Source organism: Microcebus murinus, chromosome 12 (assembly GCF_040939455.1).
Source record: "Microcebus murinus isolate Inina chromosome 12, M.murinus_Inina_mat1.0, whole genome shotgun sequence".
Lineage (NCBI taxonomy): Eukaryota > Metazoa > Chordata > Mammalia > Primates > Cheirogaleidae > Microcebus > Microcebus murinus.
The window spans coordinates 93,291,463-93,313,000 of NC_134115.1; the positions used below are offsets into that span (position 1 = coordinate 93,291,463).

Consider the following 21,538-nt stretch of genomic DNA (forward strand, 5'->3'; position numbering starts at 1 on the left):
GATCACACCACTGCACTCCAGCCTGGGCAACAGAGCACGACCCTGTGTCTAAAAAATAATAATAATAACAAACTATAGGCCAGGCGCTGTGGCTCACGCCTGTAATCCTAGCTCTTGGGAGGCCGAGGCGGGCGGATTGCTCAAGGTCAGGAGTTCAAAACCAGCCTGAGCAAGAGCGAGACCCCGTCTCTACTATAAATAGAAAGAAATTAATTGGCCAACTGATATATATATATAAAAATTAGCCGGGCATGGTGGCACATGCCTGTAGTCCCAGCTACCCGGGAGGCTGAGGCAGAAGGATCACTCAAGCCCAGGAGATTGAGGTTGCTGTGAGCTAGGCTGACGCCACGGCACTCACTCTAGCCTGGACAACAAAGTGAGACTCTGTCTCAAAAAAAAAAAAAAAAAAATAACAAACTATAAATGTAAGACTTGAAAGAATCAAATCACTTCCAAATAACTGCATTCCAGAACAAAGCTTAAGAACGTTCATAGGAATACAAAAATATCTAAAGCTCAACGAGGTGAGATTCACAACAATCTGGAAGGCTTGGAAGAAACCGGAAAACATGATCCGTGCTGAGGAGAAATAGTTCATTGATGACTGACCCAGGGTTGACACAGGTGATAGAGTTAGCAGAGAAAGGCGCTAAAACTTTCATAACTGTAGTCCGTATGTTTAGAAAGATAAGTAGGATTGTAGAGGATATTAAAAAAAGGGAAGATTCAAATAGAACTTTCCGAGATCAAATGAGACACCTGAGCTGGAAACCACGCTGGGTGAGATTCACGTCCGCTTGGACGTTGCAGGAGAAACAATCCCTGACCATGAAACCCGGCAGTAGGACGTCCAGAAGGAAACAGAGAGGAAAAGGGAATAAAAATAACGAAAAGAGCTGCAATGAGCTCACAACTCCAAGTGGCCTCATCCATGGGGAATCAGAGTCCCCAACGGAGAGAAGAAAGAAGAAGGGGCAGAAAAGTGTGTGAAGAAATAGCAGCTGAAACTTCTCCAGGTTGAAGATGATAAATCTATTGGCCCAAGAATATCAGACCCCAAGGACAAGGAACACAAAGGGAAATCGTAGCAAAGTATATCATAATCGAATTGCTCGAACCCAGTCACAGAAAGTCTTCAAAGCAGTCAGAGAGAAGAGACACGTGGACAGGTGAGTGGAGACAAGGGCATCGACTGCTCTCTCGGTAGAAGCAATGCAGGTGTAGGGGACTGACATATATTTTCCTAGTTTAAGAATTAAATTTAGTGAGTAATGTATGTGTTCTGCCCAGAGCGTTTAAAAGCAATGTGCTCCCGACAGGCTCCTTGTGATAAACAAGGCTGTAGCCTAGAGGCATAACAAAGGACCTGAGTTGCAAGTAAGCAAGAGCTATCCCCACCCGGAGGCAATGGGGGTCTGGAGGCCACAGGATAAACACATTGTTCCTGTGATTGCTGCGTACACCCCATAAGATGGCTGGTTAGTCAATGACGGGTAAGACCCCTCAAGGGATGGGCGACCTAAGCCATGCACAGCCGCTGGGGTTCAACCGAAGATCTTAGGGGTCACCCTAAGAGAAGCTGGGGATGAGAAATGCCCCCTGTGGCTCATCTTGCCCATCCTTGCTAATCTTGGTCCTTTATCTATGCCTGGCGCCTAGATCAACCACCTGGAAATTCTAAGTCAGGGAATATCTGCTTCTCTAAGGCTATGCATTCCGGAATTTATGGCCACTGCTGCAATGCCTGGGTGGTTACGTACAAGGAACTAACTTTAATCTTTTTAGAGTATAAAAATAAAACTGCCCCGGTGTATTATGACTCGAGTCAACCGTCTGTGTGTGTGTCCGCGTTTTTCTTTGTGTTCTGCGTTTGTGTTTTGTATTCTGTGTTCATCCTCCGTCCTGTAACGGGCCACGACAGCAGGAGAGAAGACAGCGGAGCACTGGAAGGAAAAACGTCCGCCTGGGATTCTACAGCCAGCAAAGAACACGTCGGGAAACAGAGATGTGATGGAGATGTCGCTAGACACACAAAAGCCAGAGACTGTCACCAGCCGACATGCACAACGGGGAGTAGGAAAAGAAGTCCTTGGAGCAGAAGGCAAATGACGCCAGCTGGAAATCTAGATCCGTGAAAAGGCATGGAAAGCACCAGAAATGGTAAGGTGGTGACTACGGGGAGATACAAGTACAGGCAGAACTTAAAACTCATAACAAGATAACGGACAAAGTAATGGACGTGTAGAGTCTGTAAAACATTGAGAATAAGATGCGGGTCCACACGAGCCCGCAGGCCAGGGAGGGGGGGTGGAAGCGCTCAGCCAGGCCCCTGCTGCGCGGGGAGTGACGGGCCCCACCGGGAGGGGGACTGCGTATGCCATGATGAACCCCACAGCAACCGCACAGCGACAGGGCGATGGCTCACACGCCAACACTGGAGAAAGCAGAATCCAAAAACTACGTTTTAATCCAAAAGGGGGCAGACACTAAGCAGCAGAATAAGAAAATAAAGGACAGGCGGAGCGAAACAAGGAAAAGACCCAAAAACCCCCCAACCCCATCAGCGGTCACGCGCAATGTGCGTGGTGTGAGCCCCCAGTTCAAAGGCAGAGGCTGCCAGGCTGAATTTTTTTAAAAGCAAGATCCAACAATGTGCTGCCTATAAGAAATGCCCTTAAGGCCGGGCGCCGTGGCTCACGCCTGTGATCCCAGCACTCTGGGAGGCCGAGGCGGGAGGATCCACTTGAACCCAGGAGTTCGAGGCTGCAGTGAGCTATGATGACGCCGCTGCACTCTACCCAAGTGGCAACAGGGTGAGACTCTTGTCACAAAAAAGAAAAAAGAAACACACTGGAAATACAGAGGGGCAAATACGTTAAAAATAAAAGGATGGGAAAGGAGACACCGCGTGACACTAGTTCAAGGAAAGCTGGTGTGGCTCTTTCAATATCACACAAACTCGACCGTTCCCGGGATAACGAGGGTTATTCCGCACCAAGGGGCCAGTTCATGGAGAGCCCATCATGATCCGGGTGTTTATGTGCCTAATGCCCGAGCTGCCAGACGCACGAAGCCAACACGAACAGAACCGCAGGGGAACTCAGGTTCTCCAGGTTACAGGCGGCATTGCCACGCCCGGCGTCAGCAGGGAGGGAGCAGCAGGCAGGGGCCCCGCCGGCCGTCGTGGAGCCGACAGCACGGCCTAGTCGACGCCCCAGAGCACCGCCCCCCGCGGCAGAACACGGGTTCTCTCGCGGAACGTCCACCAACACGGGCCACACTCCGGCCAAAACCCGAGTCTGAGCATGACTGGAATCACACACACGTTCTACGGCCACGAGGAGATTAAGCCAGAGACAGCCATCAGTCGGGAGCCTTGAGGTGCGGCGACCACACTGGGGCCACGAGCCAGCCGCCGGCACAGGGAGGCGGGGGACTTGGGGACGTTCTCACCTGCAGGGGCTGGCGTGCCGGCCACACTCGCCCGTCCTTCCCTGGGCGAGGATACAGCGGCGTCTGTGCCCAGGGGTGGGTGTGACCTGCCACCGGGTGAGAGAAGGCACTGGGTACGGCGCCAGCAGGGCCAGCAGCGCCACACCTGTGGCCCGTGCTCGGTTCCCTCCACCCTCTTCTATGTTCAGCCCCGGGCCTCACCAGGGTCTGGCCGCCACGGTCCTGGGAGAGCTCGTCCTCGGCGCTGGGTCCCCACGGCTCGGCAGCCGCTCCGGCGTCGAAGCCATTTCCTGCCTGGCCTGGGCCGAGTGTTTCTGCATCAGCCGCTGCGAGCACAGGGAGGGGGCGTGTGCTGCGGGCGGGGCGCAGGGTGGCTCCACCACCTGAGGGTGCTGGGTTGGGCCAGCCGCGCCAGGCCGGGGTCCCCAGGAGGAGTCCGGTCTCGGGCAGGTCTCCAACCCCAGGGCCTCGTTTGTCCATCTTCCAAGTGGGGCCGACTGGAGGCCGCAGGGCCGGGCACGGTGGCAGGTGCCTGGCAGACACGCGGGGAGGCCAGGGCTGGAGCCCCAGGGCTGGGAGGGGGCACGGCCTGGGGCCAGCGGTGCAGAGGACACCTGGGAGGGAAACCCCAGCTCAGGCTGCAGCCACCCAGCAGGTGCAGGGCGGGGGCTGGGGCCCTGGAGGGCAGCAGAGGTGCGGACGAGAGGGAGCAGGAGGGAGAAGGGGAGAGAGGGAGGGCCAGGTGTGGCGGTGTCACTGCGGGTCTGAGGGTGTCTATAAACATGCCTCCACATGTGTGTACATACACCCACACATGCCCCGCGCTCGTGTACACACATGCACATGCCCCACACATGCATGCACACATGTATACACACCCGCACATGTCCCCACACACGCACACATGCACACACATCCATAGTGCCCCACACACGTGTACACACACCCACACATGCCCCATACCCACACACATGCACACACCCACACATGCCCCATACCCCACACATATGCACACACACATGCCCCATACCCGCACACACATGTACACACACCCATATATGCCCCATACCCGCACACACGTGCACACACACCCACACATGCCCCATACCCGCACACACGTGCACACACGCCCCATACCCACACACACATGCACACACACATGCCCCATACCCACACACACATGCACACATATGCCCCAAACCCGCACACACGTGCACACCCACACATGCTCCATACCTGCACACGCATGTACACACACCCACACATGCCCCATACCCACACATGCCCCATACTCCCACACACGTGTACACATCTGCAGTGTCCCACGTGCACACACACATATACATACACCTGCACATGCCCCCACACATACGTACACGTGTATACATACACCCACACGTGCACCCCCCACATGTGCATACATGTACATACATCTGCACGTGCACACATTTCCTCCAGTTCCCTCACCCGGGAGCGTCCCCAGCGTGTACTGTGAGTGTGCGTCCCCCCAGCAGTGCCCCCAGCAGTCCCGCGGCCAAAGACACAGAGAAGAAACTGCCGCTTTCCAAGGGCCGCGCACACCCCGCCCTCGCCAGGTCCGTGCCCTGCTGGTGGGGTTCCTGCCGCCAGGCCTGGCACCGCCCTCCCCTGGGGGCAGGCGCTGGGCTGCCCACTGGCGAGACTGCCTCTCTGACGGGGCTCAGTGACGCCAGTCACCAGGAAGGCTGGGCACAGGCAGGCTTGGGAGCAACCTGGGGCTGTGGGCACCCCTGGCCCAGACGCCCCACAGGCCCGGGACCCGGCTCTGGTCCCGGGCAGGGGCCCCCAGGACACGCGTGGCCAAAACGTCCTGTTTCTCCTCCGAACTCTGCTTCCGAGCGAGGTTCTAGAATGATCCTGCTATGCCGGCCTCTGGCTCGCTGGTCTTTGGCAAGGGCCGGGCCCGCAGTCCCCTCCCAGGCTGGTCTGCGAGCGCCCCCCGCCGCCCCGAGTCCGGCACCGAGGGTGGGAGCGGGGCAGCCTGCCCGGCCGCTGACCTGCAGCTGGTGTCGGAGGAGCATCCTGTTCAGCGCCATCTGCGTCTCCAAGGCCTCCTGCTCCGCCCGCTGCTGCAGAAACGCCAGCGCCTGCCCCTGCGTCTGCTGGGCCAGCTGCGCGAGAGCCCCAGCTCAGCCTCCCCGCCCGCCGGCGCCCCGGCCAGAGAGGGGCCACCCCGGCGGACCGCGACCAGGCAGGGGCCCACCCTGAGCCGGCCCGGCTTGCTGTCCTGCGGGGGCTCCCCATCCAGCCGGGGCGGGGCGGGTGCCCGGGGCGACGCTGCCTCCCCCACCTGCACACCCCCTCCCGTTTCCAAATCCCACAGTTCTGTCCACGCAGCCTCAGGGGGGCAAGGGCCGCTCCCAGCTCCCCCCAAACCGAAGAGGCCTAAGGGGGCTCTGTGTCACCGGCCCGGCGTACCTTCAGTGACTTGAGGAAGCTCAGGGACTTGCGCTGGATGTCGGCCAGGCGGCTGGCGCACAGGTCTCTGGGCTCCTGCCGACCTGCAGAGCCACGGGGGGCAGCTGAGCCCTGCGAGCTCCCTGGCCTCCCCAGCGCCCCACGGCGGGTGAACACAGCCTCTCGGCCTGCAAGGAAACTGAGGCACAGAGCCCAGGAGTGCAGGCGGCCTGGTGCTGCGCTGGCTGCCGACAATCACGTCAAGAAGAGCCCCTGCCCCTCGCCATGTCCCGGGAGAACTGGGAGTCACCTCGCCCCCCCCCCAGGTTCTCTCGGCCTGACCCCGGCCATGACCCCTTCCAGGGCCAACGACCGGGGCTGTGGGCGCCACCGGGGCCCAGGGCTCGGGCTCTGCCACCAGACACACCTGGGCCCTGGTCTCGGCTCCATCACACACTCGGGGGTGACCTTGGACAAACCCCTAGGCAGTCAGAGCCTCTGTGGGGACCTGGGCTCCTGTCCCGCGTGAGGGTCCGAGGACACGGTCTGCTGAGGGCTCAGCGGCGGCCGCTGTCGCCATCACCGACAACCAGGGCGGCGGCGAGGGGTGGTTGTGCATGGGCACAAACGGAGGCGCGAGTCCCAGGGTTCTCAGAACTTCTGGGTTGTTCCAGAACATGAGTGAGGAACCTCCGCCTCTCCCTTGGATTGCGGAGTGCCCAGGGGCAGCGGGGGGTCTCCTTTCTCCCCTTGGCGGTCCCCAGGAACCCAGCTCTGCCTGCATGCGGGGTGCTCCCGCCCATGTGGGGGGGCAGTCTGAGCGCCCGTTCCCCGCCCGTCCCCGCCTGGTCTTGGGGAGCACCGCGGGGCAGGACATCGGCTCCCTCCTGGCTCCGCTGCCCGGGGAATGACACACCCCCAGATCAGAGCGGCACAGTGCAAGCCTCGGTTCTGAGCTGAAATTGCTTTGCAAAGGAAGGGAAAGAAACCCAGCCATTGCTTTTGTTCAGGGGCCTTGAGAGAGGCACTGGGAGGTTCAGGGGCCCGAGGACCCTGCAGATGTCCCAGCTGTGGGCCTGGAGACGAGGTGGGGGGGAGGGGAGTCCTGGTCATCTCCAGCCACGTCACCAGGCAGGACCTGGGCTGCATGTCCCTGAGCCGTGACCCAGCAGGAAGTGAGCTGTCCTTGAGCCGGGCTCGGCCCTGGCTAGCCAAGTGGCTGGCGGCCCCCAGAGACCACAGGGTTTCCCAGGTGCGCACCCCAGTTCCTCCGATGACAGCAGCAAGGAGCCCCAAGATCCCAGCACCACCCCCCACCCCACGGTGCCTGGCAGCTGTGGCGATTAATAAATGCTCAACGCGTGGCGGCTGCTGTTACTGCGGCCGACAATGACAGTGGGGACAAGGTGTGTTCTCAGTCGTGGGGCTGGGTCCCAGGGAACCGGGCCTCAAACCAGAACGAGGCTGGCAGGACCCTGCCTCGGGGGAGGCATGAGTCTGAGAGCTGGAGCCCGGCCGTCCCGCACGGTGGCCGGCGGCCACACTTGTTTCCGTTTAAACTCAGAGCAAGTTTACAGCACAAAACTCCACACTTCCGTCTGCAGCCGCCCACCCCGGACGGGCGCGCCTAAGTGGGGCTGGGGCTGGTTAGCACCCCGATGGGCTGGTTAGCACCTAGTTAGCACTATCGGCTGGTTAGTACCTGGCAGTACCGGGTGCTGCAGGCTTTATAAACAACAAACAACCACCACAGAGACAAAACTACACTCTCAAGCCACACTGGCCACTGTTAAGGGCTGGGCAGCCACATGGAGCTGGTGGCTACCGCACTGCACAGCCCAGAAGCGGGAACATTGTCCTCATCTCAGAAAGTGCTCCGGGAGGTGTGCTCTACATGTGTGAGTCAGGAGTTTCCACTGGACAGCTCTGGTCTCCGTGTTTAGGAGGGTGCTGCTGAGCTGGCCCCTGAGGAGGTCCTCCAGGTGGCATCTGGCCAAGGAGGAGCGAGATGGGAACCCAGGCCAGCGGGGGGCTGAGCCCAGGACTGCCACTGCCCGCTCCGAGTCCCCCAGATGCCCGCTGCCCGTGCAGCAGAAAGCCTGGCGCTCTGCTAACTGCCCCCAGGCCTCTCAGCCACTAGCCGAGCCCCTAAGGAGGGTGCAGGCTGTACCCGCGGCTGCTCCAGGCTGGGGAACCAGGTTCACTCTGAACCCTCGCGCCTGCCCGCCCGCCTCTTCCGCGGCCAGCCGTGAGTGGGCTGCACCCTCAAGCTCAGAGCTGTTCTTCTGAGAAACTCAATGCACAAACGATGACAAAACAGCCCATGGGTCCCACGCCTCCCCGGAGGCAGCACCCGCTCCTGCCACTGCAGCCGCCCTCCCCGACCCCACGCTGGGCAGCAGGACTCCGCAGTGCAGCCCACACGCCGCTGCCAGCATGAGGCTGGGCCTCAGCATTCTCTGGGCCACCGTGAGTGGCAGGCGGTGGGCTCCCCCACAGCCGAGAGTCCTCAGCTGTAGCCCAGACACAAAGGTACCGAAGTGGCCAAAGCAAAGACAGCGTCCTGGGCTGACAGGACAGGAAGGACACGTCCTGTGCGGTAGCTTGAGCCGCGCGTGGCGGCACGGGAAGTGCAGCTGTTCCTAAAACGAGCGCATTGGCCCTCGTCCGGCCAACACCCATCGAGACAGGCGCAGGAAGAGCAAGGAGCAGGCAGCGGGTCCCAAAAGCCTCCAAAAAACTTTAATGCGGACGTGTGGGTGGTGCCCACGTGCCAGGGGACTTGTCCACCCTGCAGGGCTGAGCTGGAGCGCTACGCGGTTGGGGGGTCCCCGGCGGACCTCCCAGGCCCCCCGACCAGCCAGCCCAGGGCCTGCCTGCAGGCTCGCCCTTACCGCAGCTCCGGGGGGGCCAGGGCTTTGCGGGGCCGGCCCCTCTGGTCGACGGCAGCTTCTCTGGCAGCTCCTCCGGCCGCAGGGAGCTCCAGGCAGGGTCCGGTGTGGCTGGCGCCCCGGGTGAGCTGGGAGACACACGGGCACACGCATGAGCAGAGGCGGCACGTGGAGGAGGCAGGGGGCGGGGAGATCTGGGGCGGGTGCAGGGCAGCCCCCACGCTCGGCAGGAGTCTGGCCTCCCGTGGCCTGAAGCAGCCTGAGACCCACAAGCAGGCCCCAGGGGCCAGCAGGGCAGCGGTGAGCAGGTGGCTCCTGGACCCTTGTGGGCACCGCCACCCCCCAGGCCCTGGGAGTGCCCAGCAAGGCTTGGAGCTGCTCCCTGGTCCCCGTCTCTAGGAGCTGCATCCTTGCTGGGCACACACCTCTTGCTGTGTCTCTGCAGCCTGCACGGGGCTGGAGGGGCGGGGGACACAGCCAGTGCAAGGCCCCAGGCGGGACACTGCTGTGGGACACCCCCCCCACCCACCCCCAGGCCATGCCCTCTGCCCTGCGGGCTGCACCAGGACACCGAGACCTCCGTGCCAGGGTCTGGTCCTGTGGGCGGATCCGACTGGTCCACCTGGGAGCCTGGGCACGGAGCTCGCCCCGCCCCCCTCTCTCAAGGGCTGGGGGAGGGGTGTGGGCAGAGAAGGACACGGCCAGGCCGGTGCCGCCCCCTCCTGGCCAGGACAACGCAGCTCCACCTGACCGGCCTGAGCCTGGGCAGAGGGCAGGTTGGAGGGCGGGATGGGGGTGGTGGTGGTATCTGGCACCCCTAGGACCTGACACAGGTGCCCAGACCCCTATCCCCTGAGGTCACGGGGGCTTCAGGAGAGAAGGGTGATGGGGTTTCTGGGGCCGGCAGGGCGGCTTCGGGCTGGGGACGTGTCCCAGCGGAAGGGGGCATGTCAGGCTCCCTCTCCCCAGCCGTGGGGAAACTTCGGCATCAGAGAAGCAGCCCCCTGCGTGGCTTCTGAGAGTGACGGCGCCCCGACCGCAGTCCCCACCGCCGCCCTTGCTCCACACCTGCTCTCACTGCGCCGGGCAGAGGCCGGGCTTCTAGACCGCCGCCGGCCTCTCCTCCGGACACCGCCTCCCCCAGCTTCTGGGTTTGCGAGCCGGGGTCCCTTGGCTTCCTGGGGCTCCCGCCCTGGGTGCTTCAGTCTGAGGACAGGGAGGCGAGAGAGGCCCTGCGTCGCAAGCTCGCTCAGGGCCCCGGGAGGGCGGGCTGGCGGGGGTGGGGACCAGGAGGGGCTGCTGGCCCCGGGGAGGCCTGGGCGAGGAAGGGGAAGCCAGGCCGTGCAGGTGATGGGGTGGAGGGATATTTGGGGGCTTCGGAGGGGAGTTTTTCAGGGGAGGAACCCCGAGCACGTTCACCAGTCCTGCGCTACGGCAGCTGCTAAGTGGAGCTCAGACACCGCAAGGCGGCAGCTCTTTAGCGCTGACCGACCTATGCGGCAAGCACCTGACTCGGTGTCCGCCTGCAGAGCCCCCCCGTGGGCGAGACTTCCTGGCTCCACTGCCACCCAGGTCAGATGGGGCCGCAGGGCCTGGACGGGCAGGGGACCGCCAGAGTCGGCGTCCCCTGCACAGCCTGCCAGCAGCCATGGAGACAGACGCCAGCGTGTCCCAGGGTGCAGAGCCGGGCGAGGAGTATTTGCCGGGAAAGGTGTTCTGGGGGCTCGTCACCCCGCAGCAGGGAGCTCAGGTTGTGGTCCACGGCTCACAGCCTGTCCGAGAGCCACTGCCGCCATGTGGCTTCCCCCGCCCGGCTGGCCCGAGAGCTGTGACGCTGCCCGGCTACACCCAGAGCCCTGCCCTCAGCCCCCGCCAGCACGGGAGGGAGATGCCCGGGGGGGGGGGGGGGTCGTCCGTCAGTCAGTCCCGGAGGGCTCAGGGCGCAGCCAGAGCCCGAGGGGAGCGCGCGGCTCACCTCCCCGAAAGGGTGCCGAGGGCCTGGAGGGGGGTCACGCTCCTCTGCAGCCTGGTGTCCTGCTCCTCCTCTCGTGGCTCCTTCGTGAAACCTTTGGGGGAAGGGCAGAGCTGGCAGGAGGGAAGGAGCCAGACCCACCGCAGGAGCATCTGAGCTGGGCCGGACACGGCCCCTCTGCGGGAGGCAGGGCAGGGCAGCGGCTGGCGCGGGGGCAGCCTCAGGCCCCTCCGGCCAGAGGACTAGGCAGTGAGGACAGGGCTGGCAGAGAGGGCCAGCACGTGTCACCCTGAGACGCCCCGGACAGTTCCCACGCTGTTGTTCTCATATGCCCCTTTCCGAAGAGTAAACCCAGAGCACAGGGAAATGGGGTCCTTGTTGCTCCAGCCCACGGGGCCCCTCGGCCGCAGGTCGTCCGTGGCCTGGGTGCCAGCCCCACCTGCCAGCTTCCCCTTGGCGCGGGCCGTCGGGTGCTCCCTCTGCGGCGTCTCCCCGTCCAGGAGGTAGGTGGGGGACAGAAGGGGCCGGAGCTGCATGTCCACCCAGTCCTGGAGCGCCCCTCTGCCCCCGCTGGGCACCAGGGTTCCAGAGCGGGCTGGCGCGGCAAGCATGGGGGCAGCAGGCTCGGAGCTGGGGTGCGAGGGCCACAGGTCCAAGGCCAGGTCTGGGACGGCGTCCAGCACCTCGGGCCCATGCAGCTTGGCGGTGAGGCTGTCAACCCGCCGCTTGAGGACGTTGGCCGTGGTCTCCAGGGCCTGCAGCCGCGCCTGCTTGTGCTCGATGTTCAGGGGCCCGGGCATGCCGAGGTGCTCGGCCTCCTGGGGGTCCAGGTAGATGCACAGCCCCCGGGGCAGGTCCCGGAGCTGCAGGTTGCCGGAGGAGGAGGAGGCTGGCGGCAGCGGCAGAGGGGCTCCGGCGTCCCGGCGGTCCTGGGGGCCTCTCTTCGGCTTCAGGGCCGCAGCGTGGCTGCAGGCTCTGTTCAAACACAGGCAGAAGCTGCAGGGAGAGAAGCGTGCGCCGGCTCAGTCCTGGCGGCGTGTGCACAGCACGCGTGCACGGGGATGAGCTCTGTGGTGGCATCTGTGACAGCCCCGGTGGCTGTGCCCACGGGGACCAGGAGTGCCACCGCATCTGCACGGCAGGACACATGCAGCCGCCGTCAGGAACGGGGAGCAAGCGTGGGCTGGGTGGCAGGGAACCGCCTGGCAGGTCCACAGGGAGTTAAAGACAGAATTGTCACTCGAGCTGGCAGTCCCACTTCTGGGTCCCAGATGGACCGCAGCAGGGACCCGGAGAGCTATCTGTGCACCCGGCTTCCTGGCAGCCTGGTCCACATGGGCCAACCGAGGCGGCAGCCTCAGAGCCCACCAGGGGAGCACCGACTCACGCTCCCCCACGCCACGCGGGACGAGCCGGACAGAAAGGCCCATCCCGTGAGATTCTGCTCACGGGAGGCCCCCGGAGGCGACACATCCACAGAGACACGAGGCAGAACGGGGGGTGCCTGGGCTGAGGAGGGGACGGGGAGTCGGTGTTTCATGGGGACAGCGTCAGTGTGGGAAGATGGGAAGGTTCCGGAGGGGATGGTGGTGATGGCCGCACAGTGCTGCAAATGTGCTTAGCGCCACGACCGGTGCGGCTGAGAATGGTGAAGGCGGTAGACGTTGAGTTACGGCGTGTCTTAGCGCCGCTGTGGAGGGGCACGATGAGGTGAGAGAGGGACCCGCAGCCTCTGGGGACCATGGGGACAGACCCCGGCCGCTGCTGGGCCGAGGAGCCGGCTGGGGCTGCCTGGGGGCTGTGGGTGGCCTCAGCCTGGGTGGGGTGCAGGGTGTGCTGGGAGTGTGGGCGATCCCTTAGCCGCACACGCGTGACCCACCGTCTGGGCTCACTGGGGGCGCACAAATGCAGACCGGAGTCTCCGGCTGCCGTCCTGGGACAAGCACTTTCAAGGCAGAATGAAACAACAGGGACCAAAGAGAGGAGCCGGGGGCCGGTAAAGGGGTGTCCTGCAAAGGCCCTGGGAGCTGAGCCCCTGGGGGCGGGGGGTCAAGCTGCAGCCCCTCCCCCAGCACCAGCTGCCAAAGATGCACCGAGGAAGCCCCCACTCCGGCCCCCCAGCCAGCTCCCCGCCCGCCCAGGCCCCCAGCTTCGAGGCAGGTGGTGGGAATGGGGCCCGGTGACTGAGGGGCTGCCACTGGGCTGGGGCCCGCCGTGGCACCCCTGGAGCCCTTCCCGGCGGGAGAGAGAGCTGGGAACAGGGGCCCCTCTCGAGGCCCACGCTGACTCCCCAGCAACGTGGAGATGGGAGGTCTGCAGACCCCCCATGCCTCGGCGCTTCCAGGGGAGGGGCCTGTTCGGTTAGAACACACAGCAGTGGAAACACGACAAGATGGAAACAGAGAAGAGAAACGGGAACGTGTTGGCAAGGATGCGGAGCCCCCGGAACTCTCACGCATGGCCGGGAGGCGTGAAATGCCGCGGCTGCGGGGAAGACGGTCCGGAAGTGCCTCCCTGCGTCACGCGTGGGGCTGCCACACGGCCTGGCCGTGCCACCCCCAGGCACCTACCCGGGAGACAGAGAGACAGGCGTCCCCGCAAGGGCAGGGCAGCCACGCCCACAGCAGCGTTACCCGAGCTGCCGACAGCGGGAGCAAGCCGTGTCCATCAACATGCGAGCGCATGGACAAAACGCAGTCTGTCCTCAGAGCAGGACGCTATCCGGCCGTAAAGGAAGCGGAATTCCCACACGTACGCTCCGCAAGGAAGACAGGCCCGACCTCTGACCCCACTTATGTAAAAGGTCAGGAACAGGCAGATCCAGATCAGATCACCTGTGGGGCACCATTGTGGGGTGGCGGGGGGGGGGAACCCCAGAATGTGCTGCCCTGGCCCCGCCCCCACCCTGCTCCCGGCAGTGCAGCCCCCGCCCCTCACACCCACCTGTCCGGGGCCTCCTGGTCCCCCAGCACCACGCCGGACGTCACCTTGCTCCACTCCAGCCCTGGTGACTCCCGGCTCCCAGGGGCCTCCGGGCCCTAAAGTAGGGGAGGTGCAGTCAGGACCCCCTCCCCCAGTGCCAGAAGACCCCAGAGCCCCATCCTTCAGCCTCGGAGCTGGGCCCTGGCCTCCACCAGGGGTCTCAGGCTGACTCCTCAGGGCCTTGCAGGGAATGGGGGGGTCCCTGCTTCAGCGGCTGTGACAGAGCTAATAGGGTCCCCTCCGGGGCACCGGGGCACCCAGGGTGGCAGGTGTTCAGGGACGGCTTGGGCACAGCCAAAGGGAAGCAAGCTCTGCAGGAACATCCCCAGGGCAAAGGTCCTCCTGTGCCCCTCGCTGGGGGCCCCCAGGGGAAGCGCCTGGTGACGCATGCCTTTCCAACAGGCCTGGGCTGCAAGGCCACCTGGACCCGGGCCCGTCCCAGCCCCCGCCCCCGGCCACACCCTCCCTCCACCCACTGCCAGCGGGCGCCCGGGGTGGCGGGCAGTAGCCAGGGGCCTAACCCAGAGCTGAGCACCCACCTGCACCCACCCCGGCACGTACCCCAGACTGCGTGGATCTGGGGACAAAGGTCACGATGGTGGGGGAGGTCTGGGACACCATGGGGATGGCCCTGCCGAGGACGGCCTCCCGCTGCTTCCGGTACACCTCCCGCAGCCTCTGCTGCCGCTGCCCCTGCGCCTGCGCCTCGGAGGCCTTCTCCTCCAGGGCCTGCCGCCGCCGCGCCTGCGCCTTCTGGCGCATGAACTCCTGCAGGGACTCGGAGCTGTGCTGGTGTCCCGGGAGCCCCCGGGGCCTCGGGCTGGGTGACCTGTCCTTCCTCCCTGGCGGGTTCTGCGGGAGGCTCCGCGAGGGCCCCTGCCAGGCGGGCCTGGCTCCCAGGGCGGGGGAGACGGAGCCTCCGCCCGAGCTCGGGGCTCCGGCCCTCTGCTCCCAGGAGCTGCTCCAGGGCCACCGGGTGGGGGACTTCGGCCTTTCCAGAGGGCTCCTCGGCCTGGGGGCAGGGGCCTCACGGTCTTCACAAGCTGCCCAGGTCCTCTGCGGACAGGCCCGCCCGGCCAAGGAGCTCCAGGGCCTCTGGGGCGAGGGGCTCAGCTTCTCAGGGCGGCTCCCGGGCCTCTGGAAGGTGGCACAGCGTCCTTGGGCCGCCCAGGCCCTCTGCGGACCGGAGACCTGCCTGGTCGAGGTGCTGCGGGGCCGCAGAGAGGAGGAGCCCAGCCGCTCAGGGGGGCTCCCGGGCCTCTGGAAGGAGGGGTCCTGTCCTCGGGCCGCCCAGGCCCTCTGCGGACGGGAGGCCTGCGCGGCAGAGGCACTCCAGGGCCGCTGAGAGAGGTGATCCCACCTGTCAGGGGGGCTCTCAGGTCTCTGGAAGGAGGAGTCCTGTCCTTGGGCTGCCCAGGCCCTCTGCGGACGGGACTTCCACCTGGCCGAGGTGCTCCAGGGCTGCCAGGCGTGGAAGCTCGAAGACCTCACTAAAGAGGAGGACGTCCCCTCTGCCGAGGCCCCGGTACTCTTGTAGGAGGAGCTCTGTGCCCCCGGGGCACCCCGGGGACCCTGCCCCGTCCTCCCTGCCCCGTCCTGCAGCCTCGACTTCCTCCATCCCTTGGGGCCCTGGGCCAGCTCCAGCCCGGCCTGGATTTGCCGGCGCAGGTCCCGCAGGATGGCCATGGCAGTGTGGATCGTCGCTGGCTGGTCGAAGGAGGACAGGCTGGGCGTGTTGTCAAACGCCGCCGGCCTGGCAGACACAGGGCAGGGCGGCCGGGCACGGACAGGTGAGCCCTTCATGGCTGCAACTTTCCTGCTGTCCCCTGCAAAAACAGCAGTCACAGGGCATCAGGAGCTGCCAGCCGCAAGGGAAGAGCTGGGAGGAAAGCCAGCTCCTGCTCCCAGAGGGGTGGCCCGGGCGGTGGCCAGAGGCCCTCTGAGGGCAGGTGCTGCGTCTGGGCGGCCAGGCCGTGCCGGGCACCTGGCATGGAGCCCCCGATCTGGACACTCGCCAACGGAGCATGTATGGAAGGGGGGCCCTGCCAGCCCCTTCCTGCACGCTCCCATGGAGAAAGCCTAGTGTCATGCCCTGCCCCAGCAGCTGACCTGGGAGCCTCATGGCGACAGAAACCCTCTTCTTAGGCTTTAAAAACACTGATTTCCCAGGTCGCTGCTGGTGGCTGGTGTGGAGGGTGCCCGGCAGGCTGCCGGGAGAGGCGCCAACACCCCTCCTTCCCGCTGGCGTGGGGGCCCGGGTGCTTCCTCCCCTTGTGCCCACCCCCAGGAGCCACAGCCAAGCAGGACGGGCCCTGGCAGAGGCACGAGGTACCTAATTCCACAGCGAGGGCCGGGTCTCTGGAGCGCGCCTGGCTCTGGGGCCTGGGGAGGGCGGGGGGGGGCCCCAGCAGCATCCTCACCAGGGCTTGTCCTTTTCTCCAGCCGTAAACACCGACCGGCTCGGAATCTTAAACAGAGAAAACACACGGGCACAGCGGGGTACGCTGGCCCAGACGGGGAGGTGGGTGGTTGCACACAGCCCTGGGAGACCACGTCCCACGCTCCTGGAGGGACCAGGGTGGAACCCCTCCTGTCCAGGCCCCTGCGGGGCGGAGCCGGACTCTCTGCCCCGGCCAGCCTGGGGCAAGGCTGAATCTCAGGGTGACGGCGAACAAGCGGCTTCTCTGACCCGCAGGCTCTTCTTCAGTAAGCCGAGGGTAATGAACGCTGCCCCTCCAGCTTCGTCCGCAAAGCGCTCTTCACAGGCCAGGCGCAGCACACGCGCAGGAAGTGCTGGCCGCGGCAACAGCACTAGAGTGATGGGCCAGCAGCCCTGCAGCCACCGCACACGCAGGGCTCAGCGTGGGGTAGGAGGCCGTGCCGGCGTTGCGCGCGTGCGCCGAGCCCGGGGAAATTAATCTGTTTTTAAGCTGGAGAGAGTCGGCTGCTGCCGACAGCGGTGGGATCGATGAAGACTCCCAGGCTGGCAGGACAAGGGGTCCGGACGTTGCGGAAATGAACGATCCGGCACCCCCCAAGCACAAATGAGCGTTCTTTAATAAACGCCGTCACATAATAAACACCATTTATCACGGTTTTACTTCATAATCCCAGGTTAGATTACACCCGCCAAATGCCAATACTGGCCCCGCCGTCGTGACAAACCTGTCCACAAGGGCCTCAGCAAAGGCGGGAAGCAGAGGCCGGCCTCCAGCTCACATATGTGCGCGCACATACACGAACACACGCACACACACGCACACACAAGTGCCGCACCAGGTCCAGCTGGCTCTGCATGGCCGGGACCCCCTGCCACGGGCCCCGGCCCCTCCCATGCACCTTCCTGGGGCCAGCCCAGGGCGGAGCCGCTGTGTGGCTCCCACTATGTGGGAGCAAGACGGCCACGCAGCCTCAGCCAGGACGTGCCCTCGATTTCTGCAAGTGAGAGCGCTGGGGAAGGGACTGTCCAGGGAGCTGACCACCGGGGCAGGCCCCAGACTGAACCGGGCACCTCCCTAGCATGCCCCCAGGCTCAGCACCCTCCTCACACTGCCCTGACCCCGCCACCAGGCCAGCCGCAAGCCTGAAGCTCTCTCCAGAGGGGGAATGGGCCACGCAGAGTGCACCCCTGAACCACGCTGGCCCCAAGTCTCCTGGGACAGGACTGTAAGGCCATGCCTACCAGGATAGGGTCCCAAGGCCATGCCTGTGGCCACGCCCACTTTAAGACTGGAACCCCAAGGCCACACCCACATGGCCACACCCACTTTGGGCTATCACCCAAGGTACCCCCTTACGGGCCACGCCCCCTGCAGGACAGGCTCCCAGGGCCATGCTCTCCCAGGCCACGCCCACTTTCGGACAGGGCTCCAAGGCCACGCCCACTCTGGGACAGGATCCCCAAGGCCACCCCCACCCAAAGGTTAAGAGTGTGGTCTCAGAAACCCCAGACTGGGGTTAAAGTCTGGCTCTGCCTCTCATCAGCTATGGGCCTGGGGCAGTCAGGTCCCCGCGGCTCAGTTTCCCCATGTGTAAAACAGGCAGAGAGCAGTCACTGGGATTACAGGAGCACAGGCTTGGGATGGAGTCGAAGGCCAGAGCTGAGGCCAGGGGGCTCAGGGGTGGGTGGGCTCGGGGTGGGCCTGGGCAGGGGGCAGGCCCGGTGGGGTCGGGTCCACAGCAAGGGCCCCGTCCTAGCCCTGTAGCTGTTCCCCCACGCAGAACTGGCCCCGTCCCTCCCGGGGCCCCTGGCAGGGCCTGCCCACGCCGGCCCCCATCACCCGCCACTCAGCCTCCTCATTAGCCCGCCACAGGGGCCTCGGTCGATGGATGGGTCCTGATGGGCACATTTTTCCTCCCGCTGAGCGGTTTAATGGCAATTAATTCTTTTACGAGGGGATTTTTAATCTGCGGAAACGGATGAAGTCCCCAAGTGCCCTGTCAGGGTCCGGGGCAGCCTAATCTATGATAAAAAATGCAAAGCGGGGTGGTATGATCCGAAATTAAATATCGGGCTTCATTTTCCTCCGGCCCGGATGGATGAATATTTTATAACCATTGCGACTTAATTTTTTGTTAACTACAGCAAATTTCTAATTCATCCAATTCCCAAGTCCGGCGGCTCTGACCTCTGAACCCAAACTCATCTCTCCTTAGCGCAGCTGTGACTTCCGCGTGACAGGGACGGATGGTGGACACCGCCAGGGTGACGCGGCGGTTAGATGATGAATGTGGCCCCTGGCACGGCCTCTGACCCCGTGTCAGGCAGAAAGCAGGTCATTTTTCAAGCAGGACATTAAAATAAAACAAACCGAGAGCCTGGGGGAGGGAGGAGACGGCCATGCAGAAAATCGTCGTATTTTATGTGTTCGCAGGGGCCTTCCGGAACCTTCCTTGTACCTCCCGGCGTCCCTCCCCCTTGGGTCCCAGTGTGGGTTTTTCTTCCTGCATCACCCCTGGCCCAGCTGAAAACACACGTCTGACCCCAGCCAGGCGGCCCTGCCGAGCCCCGCCCCACGTGAGTCCCCGAGAGCCCGCAGAGGAGGCAGGCCCTGGTTCCTCCCCGCGGGCACCGCTGCTCTGCCCCAGGCAGGGCAGTCTGACGGTGCCGGGCAGTGACGGGCGTTGGTGCGGGCGAAACGCACACCAGCCACTGCCTACCCCACGGTCCCGGGGCTGAGGTCGCAGGCAGTGTGGGGAAACTGAGTCATGGAGCGTCACAGGGGCAGCTCCCACACTGCGCCCTGGCTACCCCTGCTGCCCACGCTTAGATTAGGGGTCCCACAGCGCTGACAGCCCAGTCGGTACTGTCCTCCCCGCCTGGGGGGCTCTTGGTGGTGTCCCCTAAACCCCATGGTGTGGGTGTCCCAGAACCCAGGCCGGGAAGGTGGGCCTTGACACGGTGCCCAGGTGTGGTGCCAGGTACACACGGCCGGGCTCTCAGGTCAGGAGCACAGGCCTGGAGCCCAAGGGCAAGGCCCAGCCCCGGCGCTGCCTGTGCGGCCAGGGGCAGGCTGTTCCACCTCCCCAGCCTCAGTTTCCCCATCTGCGGAATGGGAGCACACCGCCTGCCTCGGGGAGCTGTGGGCATCCGTGAGCTAAATAAAGCCCACGGAGCGTGTGGCACCCACCTCGGGCGCTGAGCAGCCCCACCCTGACCTGGAAGACGAGCCAAAGGACAGGTCCGGAGGGATTCCGCCGCCTCCATCCCATCTTTGCCCGTGGCCCCAGCCAGCCCTTGCCTGGGGTGGATGGCCCAGCCCGGGCCTGTCCCACTGGCCCCAAACCTGCAGCCAGGCTGGGCAGCGGAGTCTCGGCAAGCCTGCCAGGTCCTTAGGGAGGACACGCCTGAGTCAGAGACTCCTCTGTGACCGCCGGCTCACGACCGACAGGACACTCAATACAACTCTCGGGGACACGTCTATGAAATTAATCGCCACGCAAATGCCAGCTGACTTGCAGCCCCGGGTGACCGCTCCGAGTCCCCAAAGCTGCTGCACAGAGCAGGAGCCACCCGGGGCCTTTTCCTGCCCCCACATGCTCTGGTGAAAGTAGATGCTGTGGGCTTGTCCCTGCCCAGGCTGGACAGGCCACCTCGCTCCCTCGACCAGCGGCTCAATGGCTTGCCTAGTGACACCACCTAGTGACACCACCTAGCAACACCACGCCTAGCGACACCACGCCTAGTGACACCACCTAGTGACACCACCTAATGGAAAGCACACGCCTCGCTCAGCCAGGCCCCAGTGCTGCCACCGCACGCCGGCCCTGCCAAACACCTGTGGACGCTCTGAGGAGCGGCCAGCTGCCAGCATGGGTGGCAATGCGGCCGGACGGCCTCCTGTCCTTACAGCCTCGCCCAGTCGAAAGGACAGCTAACAGCACCTGGCGGCGGGTGGACTCTCACTTTGTCGCCAGGGACACCCCTCCGCCCAGGAAGGAGCCACCCGCTGCCCCAGCGGTGGCCAAGGTTGCCGGTTGCCCGGGACACTGACGCTGACACCCAGGCCAGGCCCCCGTGCACGCAGCGGTCCAGGTGGCCGCTGGCAGCTGGCCGGCCCGGCACCAGCAACGGAGCCATCTGCCCACCTAGGGAGCTGAGACCATCAACCTGTCCCCAGCCCGGCCAGGGCCACAGCGAGCTGCCCTTACCTTTGTCTTTGGCAGCTCTTCGGGAGGTGGGCAACTTGGGGGCCTTCTGCCTTTTGCTAGAGCTGTTTGTGACCCTTTTGGCTTTTCCCCTTAGTGCTTCGGCTGAGGAGAGAGGCGGGAAGGGAAGGCGGGAAGGTGAGTGTTGGGACACCACAAGGCACCTGCCACGCAGCTACACACGCTGCCCGTGGAGCAGTGCCACTCGCGGCCCCGCTCCTGGCCCTGCCCCCTGGCCCCGCCCCCTGGTGCCGGGGTGGGCAGCTGGGTGCAGGGACCAGGGAGCCACGCCTGTTGCATTCCCCCCCCCCCCGTGCTGCCTGGGGGACGACAGCCACTGGGGACCCCTCTCCAGGGGCCGAGCACGCCACCCCTCCTTCCTGGCACACAGGTTCCCTCCCGGGTGCTGGTGGCCACCGCTCCAGGCCCAGCCTCCCGCCTCCACGTCCCAACACCCAGCTTGAGGCCTGGGCCTCGGGTGCCACCACTGTTTGCTGAGTGAATGAATGACTGAAGGAGACCAGGTCTGAGCGAGCCCACGGCGTGGGGCCGGCCACACTGAACGTCACTCAGGCCGGGGGAGGAGGAGCCAGGGCTGAGTGTGGGGGGGGGGGCTTGGCACTGTGAGGTCCCCCCTCTGGCTGAAAAAGAGGGGGGAAACAGAGATGCCCGAGAGGGGCAGAGTTTCCCCGAAGTCCTGCAGCCAGCACAGCGGCCAACCGAGTGGACTGGCTCCCCGAAGCTCCTGGTCACCTCTCCTGGGCTGATTGACCTCCTGGTCCCTGTGCGCTGCGGGGGAGGGGCTGCGTCCGGAAAGCACCAAAGAGCCAACCAGACAGCAAGCTGCGTGGCGCGAGGGGGGCTGCGCCCGCCGTGTCCCGTGGGCGTCCCCCGGGCCGGGTGCGTGGAAGAGGGCTCTGGCCCCCAGGGGTCTCCAGGCCTCCAGAAGGCACTCAGCCCAGGCTTTGGCTGGTCACTCGGTTACCCGGGTCCCAACTCTGCCAGCAGGAGGCCCTGGCGCTCCCAAACGATGCCACTTACGGGGTCCCTGGAGCCATCGGACCCGTAGGGATGGGGGAAAAAGGTGGGTGCAGGGTGGGGTGGGGGTGGGGAGGGAGTCAGTGCTTCGTGGGGACAGCGGCAGGCGGGGGAG

The 21,538-nt window shown here is 64.5% G+C and overlaps 1 protein-coding gene across 5 annotated transcripts in view; it reads right to left on the reverse strand.

The window, feature by feature from the left end:
• LOC105880742 (coiled-coil domain-containing protein 187) overlaps positions 1-21,538 on the reverse strand; it is a 35,974-nt gene that overhangs the window by 8,848 nt on the left and 5,588 nt on the right. For 4 of the 5 annotated variants that reach the window (XR_012922160.1, XM_076009195.1, XM_076009196.1 and 1 more), the window contains exons 3-14: positions 20,389-20,490; positions 16,070-16,204; positions 14,299-15,563; positions 13,699-13,793; positions 11,195-11,751; positions 10,759-10,849; positions 9,852-9,989; positions 8,787-8,911; positions 5,914-5,996; positions 5,493-5,606; positions 3,658-4,070; positions 3,457-3,542 (exon numbers count right to left, since the gene is read on the reverse strand). Coding sequence is in view for 4 of the 5 variants with exons in the window: in XM_076009195.1 (XP_075865310.1) it covers positions 3,457-3,542; positions 3,658-4,070; positions 5,493-5,606; positions 5,914-5,996; positions 8,787-8,911; positions 9,852-9,989; positions 10,759-10,849; positions 11,195-11,751; positions 13,699-13,793; positions 14,299-15,563; positions 16,070-16,204; positions 20,389-20,490 (3,204 nt within the window). In the remaining variant the exon portion in view is untranslated. The remainder of the gene's footprint in view (positions 1-3,456; positions 3,543-3,657; positions 4,071-5,492; positions 5,607-5,913; positions 5,997-8,786; positions 8,912-9,851; positions 9,990-10,758; positions 10,850-11,194; positions 11,752-13,698; positions 13,794-14,298; positions 15,564-16,069; positions 16,205-20,388; positions 20,491-21,538) is intronic. The other variant, XM_076009197.1, reaches the window with a different exon arrangement.